Source organism: Liolophura sinensis, chromosome 8 (assembly GCF_032854445.1).
Source record: "Liolophura sinensis isolate JHLJ2023 chromosome 8, CUHK_Ljap_v2, whole genome shotgun sequence".
Classification (NCBI taxonomy): domain Eukaryota; kingdom Metazoa; phylum Mollusca; class Polyplacophora; order Chitonida; family Chitonidae; genus Liolophura; species Liolophura sinensis.
The window spans coordinates 3163288-3183652 of NC_088302.1; the positions used below are offsets into that span (position 1 = coordinate 3163288).

The 20365-nt window shown below is 41.0% G+C and overlaps 1 protein-coding gene across 1 annotated transcript; it reads right to left on the minus strand.

The window, feature by feature from the left end:
- Positions 1–6271: 6271 nt before the first annotated feature.
- On the minus strand, positions 6272–11366 carry LOC135473917 (frataxin, mitochondrial-like). Its single transcript, XM_064753850.1, has 5 exons — positions 11256–11366; positions 10563–10705; positions 9762–9882; positions 9355–9452; positions 6272–7274 (listed from the first exon to the last, which is right to left on the minus strand). The coding sequence occupies exons 1-5, from the start codon at positions 11325–11327 to the stop codon at positions 7142–7144; spliced, it is 567 nt and encodes a 188-aa protein (XP_064609920.1). The 5' UTR covers positions 11328–11366; the 3' UTR covers positions 6272–7141.
- Between the last annotated feature and the right edge of the window lie 8999 nt (positions 11367–20365).

Here is a 20365-nt window from a genome sequence, read left to right on the forward strand (position 1 = left end):
TCATTGATCAATGTTGAGCAGATCTGCCGCAGCCTCTTGTCGTCAGCAGCAACTATAGAGAACTTCTCCCGCTCAGCACAAAGTCTGTGTCAGCTATAAAACAATCTGTGACTTCTTTCACTTTCGCACAAGTGCTATAATTAAAGTTTGTGTTTCAAGCCAATTTTTAAAAGCCATATCTATGGAACACTCAATCACGTCTCTAAAATTTTTTCTTTTATTTTGAATGTTTAATTTTTTAAAACTACTTTAGTCCCTGCAAGAATGCTGTCTTCCAGTGGGCATAATAGGCCTCGAAAGCCATGTTCATGCATCCTTTCCAAAGCCGACATCATCTGTATTCAATATGCATATGTCCATGACACCAAACACAAGCCGCCAGTAGGAATATGTCCATGACACCATATACAAACCGCCAACATGCATATGTCTGTGTCACCACATACAAGCCGGCAATATGAATATGTCCGTGTCACCACAGACAAGCCCCCAGTACGAAGATGTCCAGGACACCATATACAAACCGCCAATATGAACATGTCCATGATACCCCATGCAAGTCGCCAATATGAATATGTGCGTGTCACCACATACAAGCTGGCAATATGAATATGTCCATGACAAAATGTACAAGCCGCCAAAATAAACATGTCCAGGACACCACATACAGACTGCCTATACGAATATGTCCAGGACACCACAAACCCCCAATACGAATATGTCCAGGACACCACATACAGACTACCAATATGAATATGTCCAGGACACCACAAACAAACCGCCAATATCACTATGTCCATGACACCATATACAAAATGCCAATATGAATATGTCCATGACACCCCATACAAGTTGCCAATATGAATATGTCCGTGTCACCACATACAAGCCGGCAATATTAATATGTCCATGACACCACCTGCAAGCTGCCAACATGAATATGTCCACGACATCACACACAAGCCTACGATAATAATATGTCTGTGACACAGCATGCAAGCTGCCAATATAAATATGTCCAGGGCACCACATACAATCCGCCAATATTAATATGTCTGTGACACCACATGCCAGAAGCCAATATGAATTTGTCTGTGACACCGCATGCCAGAAGCCAATATGAATTTGTCCATGACACGACACGAAATCTGCCAATATAAATATGTCCAAGACACCACATGCAAGAAACCAATATGAATATGTCCACGACACGACATACAATCCGGCAATATTAATATGTCTGTGACACCGCATGTAAGCTGCAAAAATGAATATGTCCACGACACGACATACAATCCGGCAATAGTAATATGTTTGTGACACCACATGCAAGCTGCAAATATGAATATGTCCACGACATCACACACAATCCGACAATATTAATGTGTTTGTGGCACCACATGCAAGCTGCCAATATGAATATGTCCACGACATCACAGACAATCCGACAATATTAGTGTGTTTGTGAAACCACATGCAAGCTGCCAATATGAATATGTCCACGACATCACACACAATCCGGCAATATTAGTGTGTTTGTGAAACCACATGCAAGCTGCAAATATGAATATGTCCACGACATCACACACAATCCGGCAATATTAATATGTTTGTGACACAGCATGCAAGCTGCAAATATGAATATGTCCACGACATCACACACAATCCGACAATATTAGTGTGTTTGTGAAACCACATGCAAGCTGCAAATATGAATATGTCCACGACACCACATACAATCCGGCAATATTAATATGTTTGTGACACAGCATGCAAGCTGCAAATATGAATATGTCCACGACATCACACACAATCCGACAATATTAGTGTGTTTGTGAAACCACATGCAAGCTGCCAATATGAATATGTCCACGACACCACATACAATCCCGCAATATTAATATGTTTGTGACACAGCATGAAAGCTGCCAATATGAATATGTCCACGACATCACACACAATCCGACAATATTAGTGTGTTTGTGAAACCACATGCAAGCTGCAAATATGAATATGTCCACGACATCACATACAATCCGACAGTATTAGTGTGTTTGTGAAACCACACGCAAGCTGCCAATATGAATATGTCCACGACACCACATACAATCCGGCAATATTAATATGTTTGTGACACAGCATGCAAGCTGCCAATATGAATATGTCAACGACATCACAGACAATCCGACAATATTAGTGTGTTTGTGAAACCACATGCAAGCTGCAAATATGAATATGTCCACGACATCACACACAATCCGACAGTATTAGTGTGTTTGTGAAACCACATGCAAGCTGCCAATATGAATATGTCCACGACACCACATACAATCCGGCAATATTAATATGTTTGTGACACAGCATGCAAGCTGCCAATATGAATATGTCCACGACACCACATACAATCCGGCAATATTAATATGTTTGTGACACAGCATGAAAGCTGCCAATATGAATATGTCCACGACATCACATACAATCCGACAATATTAGTGTGTTTGTGAAACCACATGCAAGCTGCCAATATGAATATGTCCACGACACCACAGACAATCCGGCAATATTAATATGTTTGTGACACAGCATGCAAGCTGCCAATATGAATATGTCCACGACATCACACACAATCCGACAATATTAGTGTGTTTGTGAAACCACATGCAAGCTGCCAATATGAATATGTCCAGGACACCACATACAATCCGGCAATATTAATATGTTTGTGACACAGCATGCAAGCTGCCAATATGAATATGTCAACGACATCACAGACAATCCGGCAATATTAATATGTTTGTGACACAGCATGCAAGCTGCCAATATGAATATGTCCACGACATCACACACAATCCGGCAATATTAATATGTTTGTGACACAGCATGAAAGCTGCCAATATGAATATGTCAACGACATCACAGACAATCCGGCAATATTAATATGTTTGTGACACAGCATGCAAGCTGCCAATATGAATATGTCAACGACACCACAGACAATCCGGCAATATTAATATGTTTGTGACACAGCATGCAAGCTGCCAATATGAATATGTCCACGACATCACACACAATCCGACAATATTAGTGTGTTTGTGAAACCACATGCAAGCTGCCAATATGAATATGTCCAGGACACGACATGAAAGCTGCCAATATGAATATGTCCAGGACACCACATGCAAGAAACCAATGTGAATACATTCATGACACGACATACAATCTGGCAATATGACCCCTGTATGAGTTGCATAATACAGCCGTATGTTGTGGTCCAAACTGACTGTCGCCATGATATGAAAATTAAAAGTGATAACATTATTAACCGCTTTCTTTTACTCCAGCTATGACTAGAGAGGTAGAAAAGGAGTATCACAATGCCAAAATTTTACGCTTCACTGAAAGTAGCTTACATTCATGATATCTCTACATGGGCTCTTTGGATCGCAGAATCATAACGCTTATACTGTATTGCATTGCTGAATGAGAACAATGATCTTCCGCTCCAAGTGACAGGGCCAGCTGTCGTGTAACTTATCCTTTTCAGCTTTAACATAACCTGCAAGGTGTCTCTCAGGTCTGCAAAATAGTCACGAGGTGGTCTGGTTAACTCGTACCCACGGAGTCTCGTACCCTTACCAAGTCGTACCCAGTAATAAATTACAACACACTGCCATTAGTATGTTATTTTAATGTTGTTTTACATTGCAATCAGGGGTGTTTGACAGCCTGTGCCATGATGGTGCTAATTCATTTGATTCGTGTTTATTAAGTTTCTAAGTCTACTGGTCAAAAGAACTTGTACTGGTTTTAAGATTAGAGACAGAAGGCACCACGTGAAAAGAAATGCCGAATTGAGTTGTAACTCTATGAATAAGTTGAAATACGCATCCGTAATTTTCACTCGTCCAGATCAATGGGTAAGTTTTCGAGTGACAGGCCACATTGAGTATAATTTGTAATATAATCATCTCTTACTACAGTAAGCAAAAGACTGTAAGTCACAAATTTTTTAAAGATTTGCACAGTATCTTCAATTTGTATCTAAGATGATTTTCTTTTTATTTCTACTGGTGCCCGAGACAATTTCTTATCTTTCTATCATTCGGATATGAGGTGCATTTGTAATCAATTTTCTCAGCCGTACAGTAAACGGAAGCTTCTGGAACTCGTAAGTTTTGTTGTAGAAAGTTTCAAGATGTGCAAAATATTGCCTGTAGGTACTCTTATACGTTTGTCCGGTAGTATATATCCTTTCCACTCCCTTTCGAAAGTCAATGCATTGTTAACAATGTCCGTAAATCGTCAGGATGCTTGTTCACATGGCGTTTGCATACCCACTGACTACATGCCAGCCGTAACACTTTGTGCCTTAATTGAGATTTCAGAGTAATGGTTGTCAATCATCTTTCATTTTTGAAAAGCATATAAACAAGTACAAAGATACCACAGTACATTAACAATATATATATTCACCAGAAATTCTTGAAAGCAAGGTTGTTTTACATTTAGGCGTAAATGTCCGCCGGATTCCTCCTAGCCATATTTAGGCCCTATATATGTAAAACTGGAACAATGTGAACAATGGGTTCATCACTTTAGTTAATCAGAGAATGCATTCGTCGGCTCATTTAGTGAAAGAATCAACTAAGGCACTGGATGAACTAACGCACGTGGTAGACGGTCTGGTCACATTAAAGCAAAAAGTACTACCAATGCTACGGCCATGTTCATCAAACTTCCATGCCAGTTAGAAGAAGCATTCTCCTATCAACCAATCTACGCGCTTTTCTGGTAGTGGTTAGGTTCTGACAGCCATCTTGGATAAAGACAAAATCTGTATGGGTCACTGACATCCTCTTCTTGTTGGTGATGTGCGGTAAAACTTGTCTGAAGCTATTTGTGACCTCCGGTGCCAGGCACTTGTGCTATCTTGGTAGCCATCTTAATTAGATTTTCCAGACGTTTTGGAGGCAAAGACTTTCAACACCTTACACCTGTAAGTAGATTTCGTTTGATTCATGAGCCCAAAATTCACACAAACGCTATTTAACTATGCTGAAGAAGGAACTGACCTATAAATACAGGATCGTCCGATTCGAATTTGATGGACTGGCCTTCCTGATGTCTGCCGTCAGAAGAATTACTCTTTGTAAAGATGTTCTTTTTTTTGGAAAACCAGAAGGTCAGAGTCCACGGGTTAGAATCTCCACGAACACAGATGCGTCGATGATATTCTACTTCCGAACCCACACCACCCACGCAAACACCGGCATTTAACGACGGGGTGACAGTGTAAGCTCCTTTGTACATCTGAAACGATCGTCGTTCACGTTAAATGGTTCAGGGCAAACATATCTCACTCCACTTGTTTCAATTATCGTTTTCTACCAGCAAAGTATTTCTAGTGTTCTGGTTTCATGAAGCTGATTTGGCTAAGTAAGCCCTTACTTACGATGACAACCTATGTTGTAGAGATATAAAGTGCAATTAGCTAAGGGTGACTTAACAATAAGTAAGCTTCGCGAAACTGGCCCCTAGAGTGTTGTCGGGGAAGCCTAAATTGTACAGAAATGAATAGCGATGACGCATAAAAGTGTTTCTGACATAAACACAACAAATAACTGTGTTGTCTTCTGAGGCTTATAAGCAAATTATCTCTAAGTGGATAGAGGAGTTATTTAGTAGTTTGTTGTCATCCATCACCGAAGAAAAAAAAAAACACTTTCAAAAGTTTTACCTACACAGAATAGCCGTCAGTGGCCAACGGTTGACCAAAGTAATCAGTCTAACGACTCAATGAGCAGTAAAAATTCGATAATCTGGTTGACTGAGTTTACATATTCATGTATGCTTCCCTCTTGAAATAAAGTTATTATTTTATTAATTTTCCCTTACCCAGTCTTGGAGGTAACCCGGAGGGAATGAGGGAGAGGAAAGGGGTGATCTAGCTGCATGAGCACCAGGGGGAAAATCCCCGCACACCCTCACAAGCCGTCAACTATATGTATCTGTCTGACAAAGTTGCCCCCAGACAGCCCCGAGAACTATCATCGAACAAACGTCCTAAGGAAGCCATGCGAATACAATGTGACCAGTAGCGACGGTAACATTCAACACAGAAGCCGACTGAGACATGGTTTGGTTTCCAAGTGGTTTTATCTGTGAATGACATGCAGGAATAATAAAACCTTTATTGAACATTTGATTTTACTATAAATTTTATTTATCACAACGCTTTGTTACTTTGACAATTTACATATCATGATGGTATACATGTAGTGAAAATCTGATGACAACTGCATAAAAGTACATTTGTCAAAATAAACAGCAATAAATGAGTGTAAAATGCCGGAAACGTCTGAATTACATTAATGGCTAACAACAAGGGAGATAATCCCCAAGTCGCCAATGTCTCAATGTAATATACTGGATAATGTGCCTTGAACTATGTTTTCATGATGAGGCCAGTGTGAACACTCTAGCTGCCACAAAGGCTATTTACTTACATTTTACATATAAACTAAAAGTCTCCAACTTATATAATGCACATCATCACAACATGTCCCAGGCACAATCCTTAACGTACTGCATTTGACCTATAAGAGAGTCATGTCCATATTTCTCATTGTACACAAGTTCTGTTTAGGCCTAGATGAACTTTCTATTAAGGCTAGAACACAGCTGGGGGTAACCAGTTTTCATCATGAACAAGTGATAATAAGGATTAGCCAAAGCTGATAACTAACTCCCCAACCCCCTCGTTGAGCTCACAATAATCTCAGCACCAGTACACAATTAAGTCTTGCGTGACAACTAACAGGTCCATCATGCTGAGTTATATTCTTGTTTTTGACATAATATGGAACCAGATTTCAAACTTAATATATACAAAAATATATACTTCCTAGACTTCCTATCCTTTACATAACTATACAGAGCACATGATATCAACAGTGTTTACTCTCATATTCATCATTTTTACATATTACAAATCCAGGGTACGCTCTTAAAAGTACATTATACCAATACCTGGACCATTCCATCATCAGAATCTCTTTACGGATTTTTACATTATCAATATGACTGACAGTTTATTTCTCTGGAACAATAACAAAATCTACCCACCACTGACATGTTAGCATCAGCTGCTTTGGTCTAACTGTATATCATAGTTGTATATTACTGAGAGTTCTTCTGACAGGAGAGCCTGTAATGACTTTCCGTCTCTCTTGTACACCCACTGTCCATCGCTGAAATCATACCTCTTAGGCCCACTGCGAACGAACCACAAGAACCATTAGAAATATTACAATTAACATATGAAGGAGAGAGATATTCCCAAGAACAACACATTAATAATCAAATTGTAATCAACTTCCACCTATATTGGTGAAGGTAGTGAAATTTAAGGTATAGACAAAATATTTAATATATAAGTAATTATTCCAAAAATGTGTGCAGTTATATGGGTGTGGAGTAAACTACCTAACTTCAGACTGTCCTAAGTGAGCATGCCCATGTGTAGCACATATTGGGTAAAGGCTAGTGGCCACCAGTGAACATGCAAGACCACACCGGTGAGCATCATCAAGGGCATTGATACAGAGACCACACCGGTGAGCACCCTCAATGTGTGGTGAGCACCCTCAAGGGCATTGATACCAAGACCACACAGGTGAGCATCATCAAGGGCATTGATACAGAGACCACACAAGTGAGCACCATCAAGGGCATTGATACAGAGACCACACAAGTGAGCACCATCAAGTGCACTGATACAGAGACCACAGAGGTGAGCACCATCAAGGGCATTGATACAGAGACCACACAGGTAAGCACCATCAAGGGCATTGATACAGAGACCACACAGGTGAGCACCATCAAGGGCACTGATACCAAGACCACACAGGTGAGCACCATCAAGGGCACTGGTACAGAGACCACATCGGTGAGCACCATCAAGGGCATTGATACAGAGACCACACAGGTGAGCACCATGAAGGGCACTGATACAGAGACCACACAGGTGAGCACCATGAAGGGCACTGATACCAAGACCACACAGGTGAGCACCATCAAGGGCATTGATACAGAGGCCACACAGGTGAGCACCATCAAGGGCATTGATACAGAGACCACACAGGTGAGCACCATCAAGGGCATTGATACAGAGACCACACAGGTGAGCACCCTCAAGGGCACTGGTACAGAGACCACATCAGTGAGCACCATCAAGGGCATTGATACAGAGGCCACACTGGTGAGCACCATCAAGGGCATTGATACAGAGACCACACAGGTGAGCACCATCAAGGGCATTGATACAGAGACCACACAGGTGAGCACCATCAAGGGCACTAATATCAAGGCCACACAGGTGAGGAAGACCACACAGGTGAGCACCATCGTCGACATTGCCACTGAGACCATACAATTGAGCATCATCAAGGGCACTGCCACAACTGCCACATAGGTGAGCGTCATTAAGGACATTGCCACAGAGACCACACAGGTGTGTACCATCCAGGACATTGCCACAGAAACCACTGGTGAGCACCATAAAGGACAATGCCACTGCAACCCCCACAGATAAGAACCATCAAGGACATAGCCACCACGGCCACACAAGTGAGCACCATCAACTTCATAGCCACTAAGACCACACAAGTGAGCACCATCAAGCACAATCCACCAAAGCCACACAAGTGTGCACCATTAAGGACTTTGCCACCAAGGCAACTATCAAGAGAGCACCATCAAGCACACTGCCACCAATGCCACCAAGGCACACAAATGAGCACCATCAAGCACATTGGCCATCATCCTCTCCCAAAGGTTACACAAAAGAACACCATCAAGCACATTGCATCCAAGACCACACAAATGAGCACCATCAAGCATAGTGTCACCAAGGCCCCCAAGAACAATGAAAACAGCAGAATCCAGAATATTGCCGGTACAAGGATGACACCAAACAGGTCTTGAGTAAAATAGTCGTAGGTAAGCACCTTTACCACTTTGCCACAGCCTGCACTACAGAAGCCATTATCTTGTTTGGCCAGCAACAGCCAGAGTATCCCAATTACTGTGTTGAAACTCAAATTCCGTTCATGGCTCATTCAATCATTTTGCCCGATTTTGGGAATTCTTAGAGCTTAGTTCTTAAGAGAATGATCTTAGAATGTTGTTTTGAGCTTTGTTTGGAAAGAAAAATGTAAATTTCAGCACCAAAGGTAACATATTATGTCCTTCATTTGCTTATAAAAATCCAATTTTGGGGTGAAATTTTAGGTCAATTCCAGTAATCATGTTAGTGTAGTCTTCCAAAAACACAAGCTTTCACAACACGGTTACCTTGATGGGGAGGAGAGCCAAATCTGTCGGTTAGGAGTCTGTTTGTTGATGACATAAGTACCACTGGTGCCTCCCAACTTCAAGGTCAACACTCCATCCTGATCAGCATGAACAAAAATTTCACCGATATAAAACTTTAAACAGCTTGAAGATAAGTCTGATGTGTAGATGTTTAATTCTGATGCAGTCTCTTACTGATTAGAGAAATAATGATTTATTAACTGGAAGCTTATCAAATTAAGTGACGTATTAACAATTAATATGCACAAACATATTACTGCAGATTGTCAATCATGAAAGATATAGTCAAGATGTAGAGATCGCTTTATTATCATACGGCTGGTCACTCATCAAAAGTACAGCAAAGATATAAATGTTGGTCAATCACTGTAAAACTGTTTACTCACTGAAAGTGCCACATCATAATCAGGGTGAACACTGAGCCTTTCTGCCAGCTCTTCCAGGTTTTCTGCCAGCTTGTCCAATGTCTCTGTGCACAGCTGGTCAAACATCATCTCTGACAGCTCCCTGATTTACAACAGACAAGCATAATCTGCAATCACAAATATGCATAACCTACTGTCATATACATGCATAATCTACAGTAATATACATACATAATCTACTGTCAAATACATGCATAATTTATAATTAGAGACATGTATAATCTAGTATAATACATGCACCATGTAAATCTAAATTACAGCCATGCCCATCTACAATCAATCATAATCACAGACATGCATAATTTACAATCACAGACAAGCATAATTTACAATCACAGACATGCATTATCTACAATCACAGACATGCATAATTTACAATCACAGACAAGCATAATTTACAATCACAGACATGCATAATCTACAATCACAGATATGCATAATCTACAATCACAGACAATGCATATTTTACAATCACAGACACATATAATTTACAATCACAGACATGCATAATCTACAATCACAGACATGCATAATCTAACATCACAGACACAATCAAAGACATGTATAATCAAAAACTACAGGCAGACGCAATCTACAATCACAGACATGCATAACATACAATCACCGACTGGCATAATCTACTGCACTGCACTGCACAGCACTAATTAATCCATTAGTATACTGACAATTGAGAACAAATAACTTTTACAACAACAAAGGAAAGCATTAAATTCAAAACAGTCCACAGGATCCCCTACTTACTCTTTTCCACTGCCAGTACCAAACAACTTGGGGTTTGTAACCACAACTTCTGAAGGCTGCCTTACAAGTATCCCAGGAACAAAACCATGTGGGTGTTGTCGCACTGATAAGGAAACTAGGCATCTATCTAATGATGGCTTGCTCTGTGAGGGAAAAATTCAAAGAGTGATATCTATGTCAGCTACAAAATTCCGGTGTCCTCCATTACCATATCATGTTTACTAATGTATACCAACTTGTACAGATACTGATAGCGGTAGGCTATTACTCTTTGTTTTACTTTACCTCTGGGCAAATGAGGCCTGGTATGAATTGTAAATGTCTAAAGTTGTTGCAACTTCAACTGAAATGCGTAAATATGTGTAGATAAACGTTAACACACGTATACCATAGATGGATAGTACCAATGGAAAGTAAATTTTATCACAGAGCTACTGAAACGTGGTTTATTGCAAATAGACTGTCACACACGGCCCAATTTAAGCTTGTCTGCTTCCTTTCTATAACTTGAATATGTCAACTTTTGTGCGAGTCATTTCTGTAACCGTTCAACACAAAACACCGGTAGCGGCGCATGAACAACATAGTTTTGTCTTTTGACCACAGTGGTTCACTCTGGGTATAACTTGCCACACACAGGCACTACGATGAGAAATGCGATGCAAAGCTATAGCAACGTACAAAACAGCTTACACCTCGATTAAAGATTTGAAGTGACAACGGTCGCAATGTGCGACAATACCGGCACAATTTCTGTAGAGACATCTTCTGAAAACCAACTGCCCTTATTAACTTCCATGTGCGTTTGACAGATGAAGACAACTTCCGAGTTACAGATCTCTCGACAATGTGCTGCATTGATTGGTTGAAATAACAGATTTGTCGTTACAAGAGTTGCCCCCCCTCGTCTGCTTGCACTTAGCCTTTCAAAGTGGCTCGATCCTTCAGCTTATTTATTGACTTAATAGGCGTTTAACGCAGTGCTCATGAATTTTTCACTGATACACCAGGTTGATCTTCAAAGCCCCAATCATACACCCGATCAATGAATGAATCAAGGATTAGTGAAACATTCTTGAATATGGCTTAAAATTTCCATGAACTAAATAAATAAATAAATAGATAAACAAATAAATAATAGAGAGTATCGTAACGATGCTGACGGAACACACTAACGAATCGGGGCCTCCGTGGCTCAGTTGGTTAGCGCGCTAGCGCAGCGTAATGACCCAGGAGTCTCTCACCAATGCGGTCGCTGTGAGTTGAAGTCCAGCTCATGCTGGCTTCCTCTCCGGCAGTATGTGGGAAGGTCTGTCAGCAACCTGCGGATTGTCGTGAGTTTCCCCCGGGCTGTGCCCGGTTTCCGCCCACCATAATGCTGGCCGCCGTCGTATAAGTGAAATATTCTTGAGTACGGCGTAAAACACCAATCAAAAAAAAAAAAAATCACTAACGAATCCATCTTAGACGTGGTTTAGTACTCTCTAAAAACTAAAATGTTATAAAACCTGAAACTTGAAACACTCTACAAAATGGTAAGAAAATGAAGTACCGGTCATTTAATTTGACACCAAGTTATGTCAAATTAACCCTTTTAGATGCTGTTTTAAGAATAATCAAGGTTAAATCCTGTACTTTATGTTACGGCCTTCAAACAGTCATTATGCCGCGCAGAATTTTAACATGTTGGCACTCATTCCTTACAGCATTTTATCACTCAGAAACATTTTAACATTTCCCTTTAAGAGTGTATTGCAGCTTGACTGTCAAACAACATGAATGTCTCCATGGAAATCTGAGACTATTTTTAGAGACATAGCCCATGTCTCAGCGGCCTCTTTGATGTCTACGGCAGATGAATCTGCCATAGACACCAAAGAGGCCGCCTTCCTAGTATGTCACCTCACATGCCTTGACATCACACTGAAAATCTTGTCGGCATTGGATGTGTCTTTGAAAAACATTTTTTTTTTTCATTTGAAATGTATTTACAAATGTTTTCTGCACTGTCTTGTACAGAAATGACTTTCAGAAATGAAATCGGTAGTTGAAAAGGTTACGTTTGGAATCAGAAAGCACGTTTTTGTACCTGTTCGTTGAGGAACAGTCGGTATTTAGCTAAAGGGCGTTGTGGGATGTATACCTGAGTGTTCATGTATATGTTTAGGTCAGATTATGTTTGGAGAGTTTGACGCGATACAGTACGTCAGCCGACATATGATATTGTGTAATCTGAGATGGTTAGAGCGTCCGCATCGAATTAGGGAGACATGGGATGAAACCGGTTCGGCTCACACCAAGGACTTTAAAAATGATACCTGCTGATGCCTTTCTTGGCGCCCGACACTAAGCGGTTAGAGCAAGGACACAGGACTGATTGGCAAGGTGTCAGTATAAAGTTACAGGGTGGTTTGATAGGTCTGGTGACTAAGGCATGCATGACACTTCAGTGGATGTTTTGACTCGCCCTGTCATAAGAAAACACAGTATATATACTCGCACGGAATAACTAATATTAGTTAAATACGACTTAAAAATCCAAGCATACACACACGTGCAACCATACACACACACACGTACGCACGCACGCACACGCACAGACGTGAAATTCAGAAAAGAGATTCACAGAAGTTAAAAACTTCCAACAACTTTCAACAAGCGCGCACTCGAGTTTTTTTCCACACTGGACAGTATGCATGTGTTCCCGGTCACCCGGCTTCGGCAGCCTTGTGTTACAGGCAGATCAGCGGTTCAGCCTCGAATCAAGTCATATGTGATTGGTCATATCAAATCGGTACACTTGGCATTACAAATCGCTAATGATCCCAGTGACTCAGCATGCCTGACAAATAAGTTAGCTTTGGTTCAGACCAACAAGAAGCTATACATATGTCTGAAAATATTGTTGAATGCGACATTACACTCCACTTAAGCAGGTTAATAAATTTTTTTACGCTGTATACTTTTTCTCTGAACTGTTGAGCCGTGGAAACGTTTCCTCTTCGCAATGCGGATAATAGTAGACGAATAAGATTTATAAGATCACGTTCATTTCTATACCACGGGAAAAAATTGACCCGTGGGGTACAAAAGATTTCAGTTGATTCTTCAATTTCACAACTTTCTATGATATAATAACTGCATTGAATAGATTCCGGTTCTACAGATGGAGGTGGTAGCGTTTATACTTATAAACTGTGTTATACTTTCTCAGTACTCAGTACAAAATTTCAAATCGTGATAGAACCTGGTGAAGGCGTGTAGTGGAAGGACATTACAATTTGCTATGTTTTGTTGGGAAATATGAATTTTAGCACTGGCATGTGTTTACAATTATTGGTTTAGCTAAGGTATAGTGTTTAGAGCTTTTACACTTAAACTTTACCCCGACTAAAGCTTTTGTTGACGTACACAATTCTGTATCTTGGATCACTGAGGGCGTGTACAACTTGATTTATGTTGAGCACTAGTATACATGCCGGGATATGCATTTGGGGTCAAAGGTGATCAAAGCAGACAATTTTTTCATGTGTGACACTTGTCTTGCCTTTGTCTGGAATTATTTCATTATTTCCGTTCGGGATATCACAACTGGTCTTAGCGCCCTCGTGCGTGCCTTTGCCTCGAGAGGTGGCCAATGTGGGGCTTGCGACGTCACGGCTCTGTATAAACACCCGATATTTCAGCAGCCTTTATCGACCTCGTCGTCCACGTGTTATATCTGAACAAACACTAACTGCCTGATGTCAGTGTGATATGTTCTTTAAGCAAATATTTACTCTAATTTAATTGAGCAAAGTCGAATTTACGACACATTAAACTGATCTACAGTATTTCTTTGAACGCGGCTTCTTGTAACTAGGTCACAGTGAACGCCGGCGCTATCAATGTCTTGTCCCAGTTATATGTATATATCTCTATGTCTGAATTTCTTTTTCAGTCTATATGTTACAAGCTGAGGCAATCGCCAGAGAAACTGAACAAGATGCAAATACGTTTATTTGTGTTAGGGGCACAAAAGCTACCACGAGGATAAAGACTGGGATTTTCTAAATGAATACATGTGAATGGACACTTGTGTACAGGCCATGCAAACCTTCCTCTGATTTCCTATACTTTGACGATCAGAACTGTTTGAAATTATACAGACACTGTATTCATATGAATATTAAAGTCATATTACTACAATCATATACGTTCAACCTGTTTGAAACTATCAATAGGTAGAAAATCAGAATTAAGAGGAAATCAGAGCCAACAAGAAATCAATGTTATAGATGAAAGAGGCCGTTACGGAGAAAACCAGCGTCTTAGAGTAAATCACCGTCTTAGAAGAAATCAGTGTCATAGTGGAAACCAGTGTCATGGAGGAAACCAGAGTTACGGAGGAAACCAGTGTTAGGGAAGAAAACATCGATTTGGAGGAAACCAGTAACTTGGAGATAACCAACGACTTGGAGGAGACCAGCGACTTGGAGAAAAAAGCACCTTCGGAGGAAACAGTCAAATTCTAGAAGGGACAGAGATTAATATATATAACATAGGTGGTATACATCGCATATTTTGTAACCTCCAAGATTAATCCACGCAACAACATTTGCCAAATTATCTGTGATCCACATTAGTTTTTATTTAGATTTGTGTAACTCAGCTCGCACTGAAACATTAGACTCTAAGATGGCCGGAGAGGCGTCCTGGTAGGTTTTCAGCAATAGACACTAAGATGGCCTTCGTCGCGTCCTGACTGGTTTAAAGCAATAGACGCTAAGGTGGCCGGAGACGCGTCCTGACCGGTTTACATCAATAGACTCTAAGATGGTCTTAGACGCGTCCTGACCGGTTTAAAGCAATAGACTCTAAGATGACCGGAGACGGTATCTTAAGATAACCACATGTTCTTAAACCTTAGAACGTCATATTGTTTGTTAAGAGGTATGGAACCTGAGGATGTAAATGCATATGTATTCTACATTCCTCCCAACCCAGTAGTTGAGAGTCCATTGGCACCTTGGGCCCGGAAAATAGGCGATTTCTGGTGGCTAATGTTATAATAGGAGGCCAAGACCAGCTCATGCTGGATTCCTCTCCGGCTGTACGTGGGAAGGTCTCCAGCAACCTGCGCATGGTCGTGTGTTTCCCCCGGGCTCTGCCCGGCTTCCTCCCACCATAATGCAAGCCGCCGTCGTATAAGTGAAATATTCTTGAGTACGGCGTAAAACACCAATCAAATAAATAAATAAATATAATAGGAGGCCGGAATAAACTTAACATTGGTCCATTTTGTTACATTTTTTATAAAGATTCTATCCTAGTCCAATTGGCAAGGTGATATCTACAGAACATTTGGGTCAAACATCATAACATTTTATTTAAGTTTTAAAAACGAGGAGCTAAAGAACTAATCAGCTTTCTGTCGGAATTATAGCGTTCTAGCCAGTGTTTCATTAAAATAAATTAAGCAAATTGTTCTTTACAGCTGGTACCGGTGTGACCGCAGTTGAGCTAAATATAATAATAATTCAGTGCAGGCTGAAAGGTTCAGGTCACAATATGGTCGACGTCAACATCACATTAATCATGATGTCAGAAGCATAAGTAATGAACTTCCGCTTCACCTACAGGAATCACAACACTACGAATGTAATTCTGTGTGTTTTAGGGAGTAAAGCCTTTTTTCGCTGCCAACCTGCCATTTCTGGTGTACAGTGTAATTCTGTGTGTTTTAGGGAGTAAAGCCTTTTTTCGCTGCCAACCTGCCATTTTTGGTGTACAGTGTAATTCTGTGTGTTTTAGGGAGTAAAGCCTTTTTTCGCTGCCAACCTGCCATTTCTGGTGTACAGTGTAATTCTGTGTGTTTTAAGGAGTAAAGCCTTTTTTCGCTGCCAGCCTGCCATTTTTGGTGTACAGTGTAATTCTGTGTGTTTTAGGGAGTAAAGCCTTTTTGGCTGCCAGCCTGTCATTTTTGGTGTACAGTGTAATTCTGTGTGTTTTAAGGAGTAAAGCCTTTTTTCGCTGCCAACCTGTCATTTTTGGTGTACAGTGTAATTCTGTGTGTTTTAGGGAGTAAAGCCTTTTTTCGCTGCCAGCCTGCCATTTTTGGTGTACAGTGTAATTCTGTGTGTTTTAGGGAGTAAAGCCTTTTTTCGCTGCCAACCTGCCATTTCTGGTGTACAGTGTAATTCTGTGTGTTTTAGGGAGTAAAGCCTTTTTTCGCTGCCAACCTGCCATTTTTGGTGTACAGTGTAATTCTGTGTGTTTTAGGGAGTAAAGCCTTTTTTCGCTGCCAACCTGCCATTTCTGGTGTACAGTGTAATTCTGTGTGTTTTAAGGAGTAAAGCCTTTTTTCGCTGCCAGCCTGCCATTTTTTGTGTACAGTGTAATTCTGTGTGTTTTAGGGAGTAAAGCCTTTTTGGCTGCCAGCCTGTCATTTTTGGTGTACAGTGTAATTCTGTGTGTTTTAAGGAGTAAAGCCTTTTTTCGCTGCCAACCTGTCATTTTTGGTGTACAGTGTAATTCTGTGTGTTTTAGGGAGTAAAGCCTTTTTTCGCTGCCAGCCTGCCATTTTTGGTGTACAGTGTAATTCTGTGTGTTTTAGGGAGTAAAGCCTTTTTTCGCTTCCAGCCAGTCATTTTTGGTGTACAGTGTAATTCTGTGTGTTTTAGGGAGTAAAGCCTTTTTTCGCTGCCAGCCAGTCATTTTTGGTGTACAGTGTAATTCTGTGTGTTTTAAGGAGTAAAGCCTTTTATCGCTGCCAGCCTGCGATTTTTGGTGTACAGTGTAATTCTGTGTGTTTTAGGGAGTAAAGCCTTTTTTCGCTGCCAGCCTGCCATTTTTGGTGTACAGTGTAATTCTGTGTGTTTTAGGGAGTAAAGCCTTTTTGGCTGCCAGCCTGTCATTTTTGGTGTACAGTGTAATTCTGTGTGTTTTAAGGAGTAAAGCCTTTTTTCGCTGCCAACCTGTCATTTTTGGTGTACAGTGTAATTCTGTGTGTTTTAGGGAGTAAAGCCTTTTTTCGCTGCCAGCCTGCCATTTTTGGTGTACAGTGTAATTCTGTGTGTTTTAGGGAGTAAAGCCTTTTTTCGCTGCCAACCTGCCATTTTTGGTGTACAGTGTAATTCTGTGTGTTTTAGGGAGTAAAGCCTTTTTTCGCTGCCAACCTGCCATTTCTGGTGTACAGTGTAATTCTGTGTGTTTTAGGGAGTAAAGCCTTTTTGGCTGCCAGCCTGTCATTTTTGGTGTACAGTGTAATTCTGTGTGTTTTAAGGAGTAAAGCCTTTTTTCGCTGCCAACCTGTCATTTTTGGTGTACAGTGTAATTCTGTGTGTTTTAGGGAGTAAAGCCTTTTTTCGCTGCCAGCCTGCCATTTTTGGTGTACAGTGTAATTCTGTGTGTTTTAGGGAGTAAAGCCTTTTTTCGCTGCCAACCTGCCATTTTTGGTGTACAGTGTAATTCTGTGTGTTTTAGGGAGTAAAGCCTTTTTTCGCTGCCAACCTGCCATTTCTGGTGTACAGTGTAATTCTGTGTGTTTTAAGGAGTAAAGCCTTTTTTCGCTGCCAGCCTGCCATTTTTGGTGTACAGTGTAATTCTGTGTGTTTTAGGGAGTAAAGCCTTTTTGGCTGCCAGCCTGTCATTTTTGGTGTACAGTGTAATTCTGTGTGTTTTAAGGAGTAAAGCCTTTTTTCGCTGCCAACCTGTCATTTTTGGTGTACAGTGTAATTCTGTGTGTTTTAGGGAGTAAAGCCTTTTTTCGCTGCCAGCCTGCCATTTTTGGTGTACAGTGTAATTCTGTGTGTTTTAGGGAGTAAAGCCTTTTTTCGCTTCCAGCCAGTCATTTTTGGTGTACAGTGTAATTCTGTGTGTTTTAGGGAGTAAAGCCTTTTTTCGCTGCCAGCCAGTCATTTTTGGTGTACAGTGTAATTCTGTGTGTTTTAAGGAGTAAAGCCTTTTATCGCTGCCAGCCTGCGATTTTTGGTGTACAGTGTAATTCTGTGTGTTTTAGGGAGTAAAGCCTTTTTTCGCTGCCAGCCTGCCATTTTTGGTGTACAGTGTAATTCTGTGTGTTTTAGGGAGTAAAGCCTTTTTGGCTGCCAGCCTGTCACTTTTGGTGTACAGTGTAATTCTGTGTGTTTTAAGGAGTAAAGCCTTTTTTCGCTGCCAACCTGTCATTTTTGGTGTACAGTGTAATTCTGTGTGTTTTAGGGAGTAAAGCCTTTTTTCGCTGCCAGCCTGCCATTTTTGGTGTACAGTGTAATTCTGTGTGTTTTAGGGAGTAAAGCCTTTTTTCGCTTCCAGCCAGTCATTTTTGGTGTACAGTGTAATTCTGTGTGTTTTAGGGAGTAAAGCCTTTTTTCGCTGCCAGCCAGTCATTTTTGGTGTACAGTGTAATTCTGTGTGTTTTAAGGAGTAAAGCCATTTATCGCTGCCAGCCTGCGATTTTTGGTGTACAGTGTAATTCTGTGTGTTTTAGGGAGTAAAGCCTTTTTTCGCTGCCAGCCTGCCATTTTTGGTGCAGTGTAATTCTGTGTGTTTTAGGGAGTAAAGCCTTTTTTCGCTGCCAGCCAGTCATTTTTTGTGTACAGTGTAATTCTGTGTGTTTTAGGGAGTAAAGCCTTTTTTCGCTGCCAGCCAGTCATTTTTGGTGTACAGTGTAATTCTGTGTGTTTTAGGGAGTAAAGCCTTTTTTCGCTGCCAGCCAGTCATTTTTGGTGTACAGAGTAATTCTGTGTGTTTTAGGGTGTAAAGCCTTTTTTCACTGCCAGCCAGTCATTTTTGGTGTACAGTGTAATTCTGTGTGTTTTAGGGAGTAAAGCCTTTTTTCGCTGCCAGCCTGCCATTTTTTGTGTACAGTGTAATTCTGTGTGTTTTAGGGAGTAAAGCCTTTTTTCGCTGCCAGCCTGCCATTTTTGGTGTACGGTGTAATTCTGTGTGTTTTAGGGAGTAAAGCCTTTTTTCGCTGCCAGCCTTCCATTTTTGGTGTACAGTGTAATTCTGTGTGTTTTAGGGTGTAAAGCCTTTTATCGCTGTCAGCCTTCCATTTTTGGTGTACAGGGGCATGCGTGGTATCAAAATGATGGGAATTGTCTAAGGTTTGTGCAGGTGTATGTAGTAATGATAAAAGTTTAAAATTCCGGGCGAGTGGACGTATAGAGGCAGGTGGTGATGAGGCTGCGAGTGACGTCCCTTTAGAGTTGTTAGGCACCCCTCCCAGCTGCCGGCGTATAAAGGTCCAGAGTTCGACGGTCAACTTGTGTCAAGATTTTTATGGCTTCAGGTATGCACCAGATCTTATTGGCCACGGAATGTTTGGGAATGACCTACAGCGCTAAACGTTAACATTGTCGCTTATGGAAAATTAATACAGGGCTGAGGCCAACTGACCACTAATGCTGGAGCATAATTCACACTGCACTAGGGGAACAGTGGTTTGCTTGTCACCGTCTGAACAAACGCAGAAGGGCCGTTAGCTTAACACCCACAGCATCGCCATAATTAAGATTTACGTGGCAATGTGATGACAGAGGACTGCTAACTCATCGATCCTGGGATTAAAAGACAGAGGGATGCGAAGCTCTGCTGTTCTCGCTCAGTCAGACTTGAGAATCGTGTCCTCGCCTAGCTTGATTACGTGGCAGTCCGAGAGTTCACGAGATTAACTGACCAGCCACAGAACTATAAAGAAGACATCGCTTAATCTTTATCGTAGAACGGTCAAAACACAACAAAAGTCAGATTCCGGAAAAGGTTACTGTTGTCAGTGTAGTATATGTTTGCGTACGTCTTAATTCAACTATCATGAATTCGAC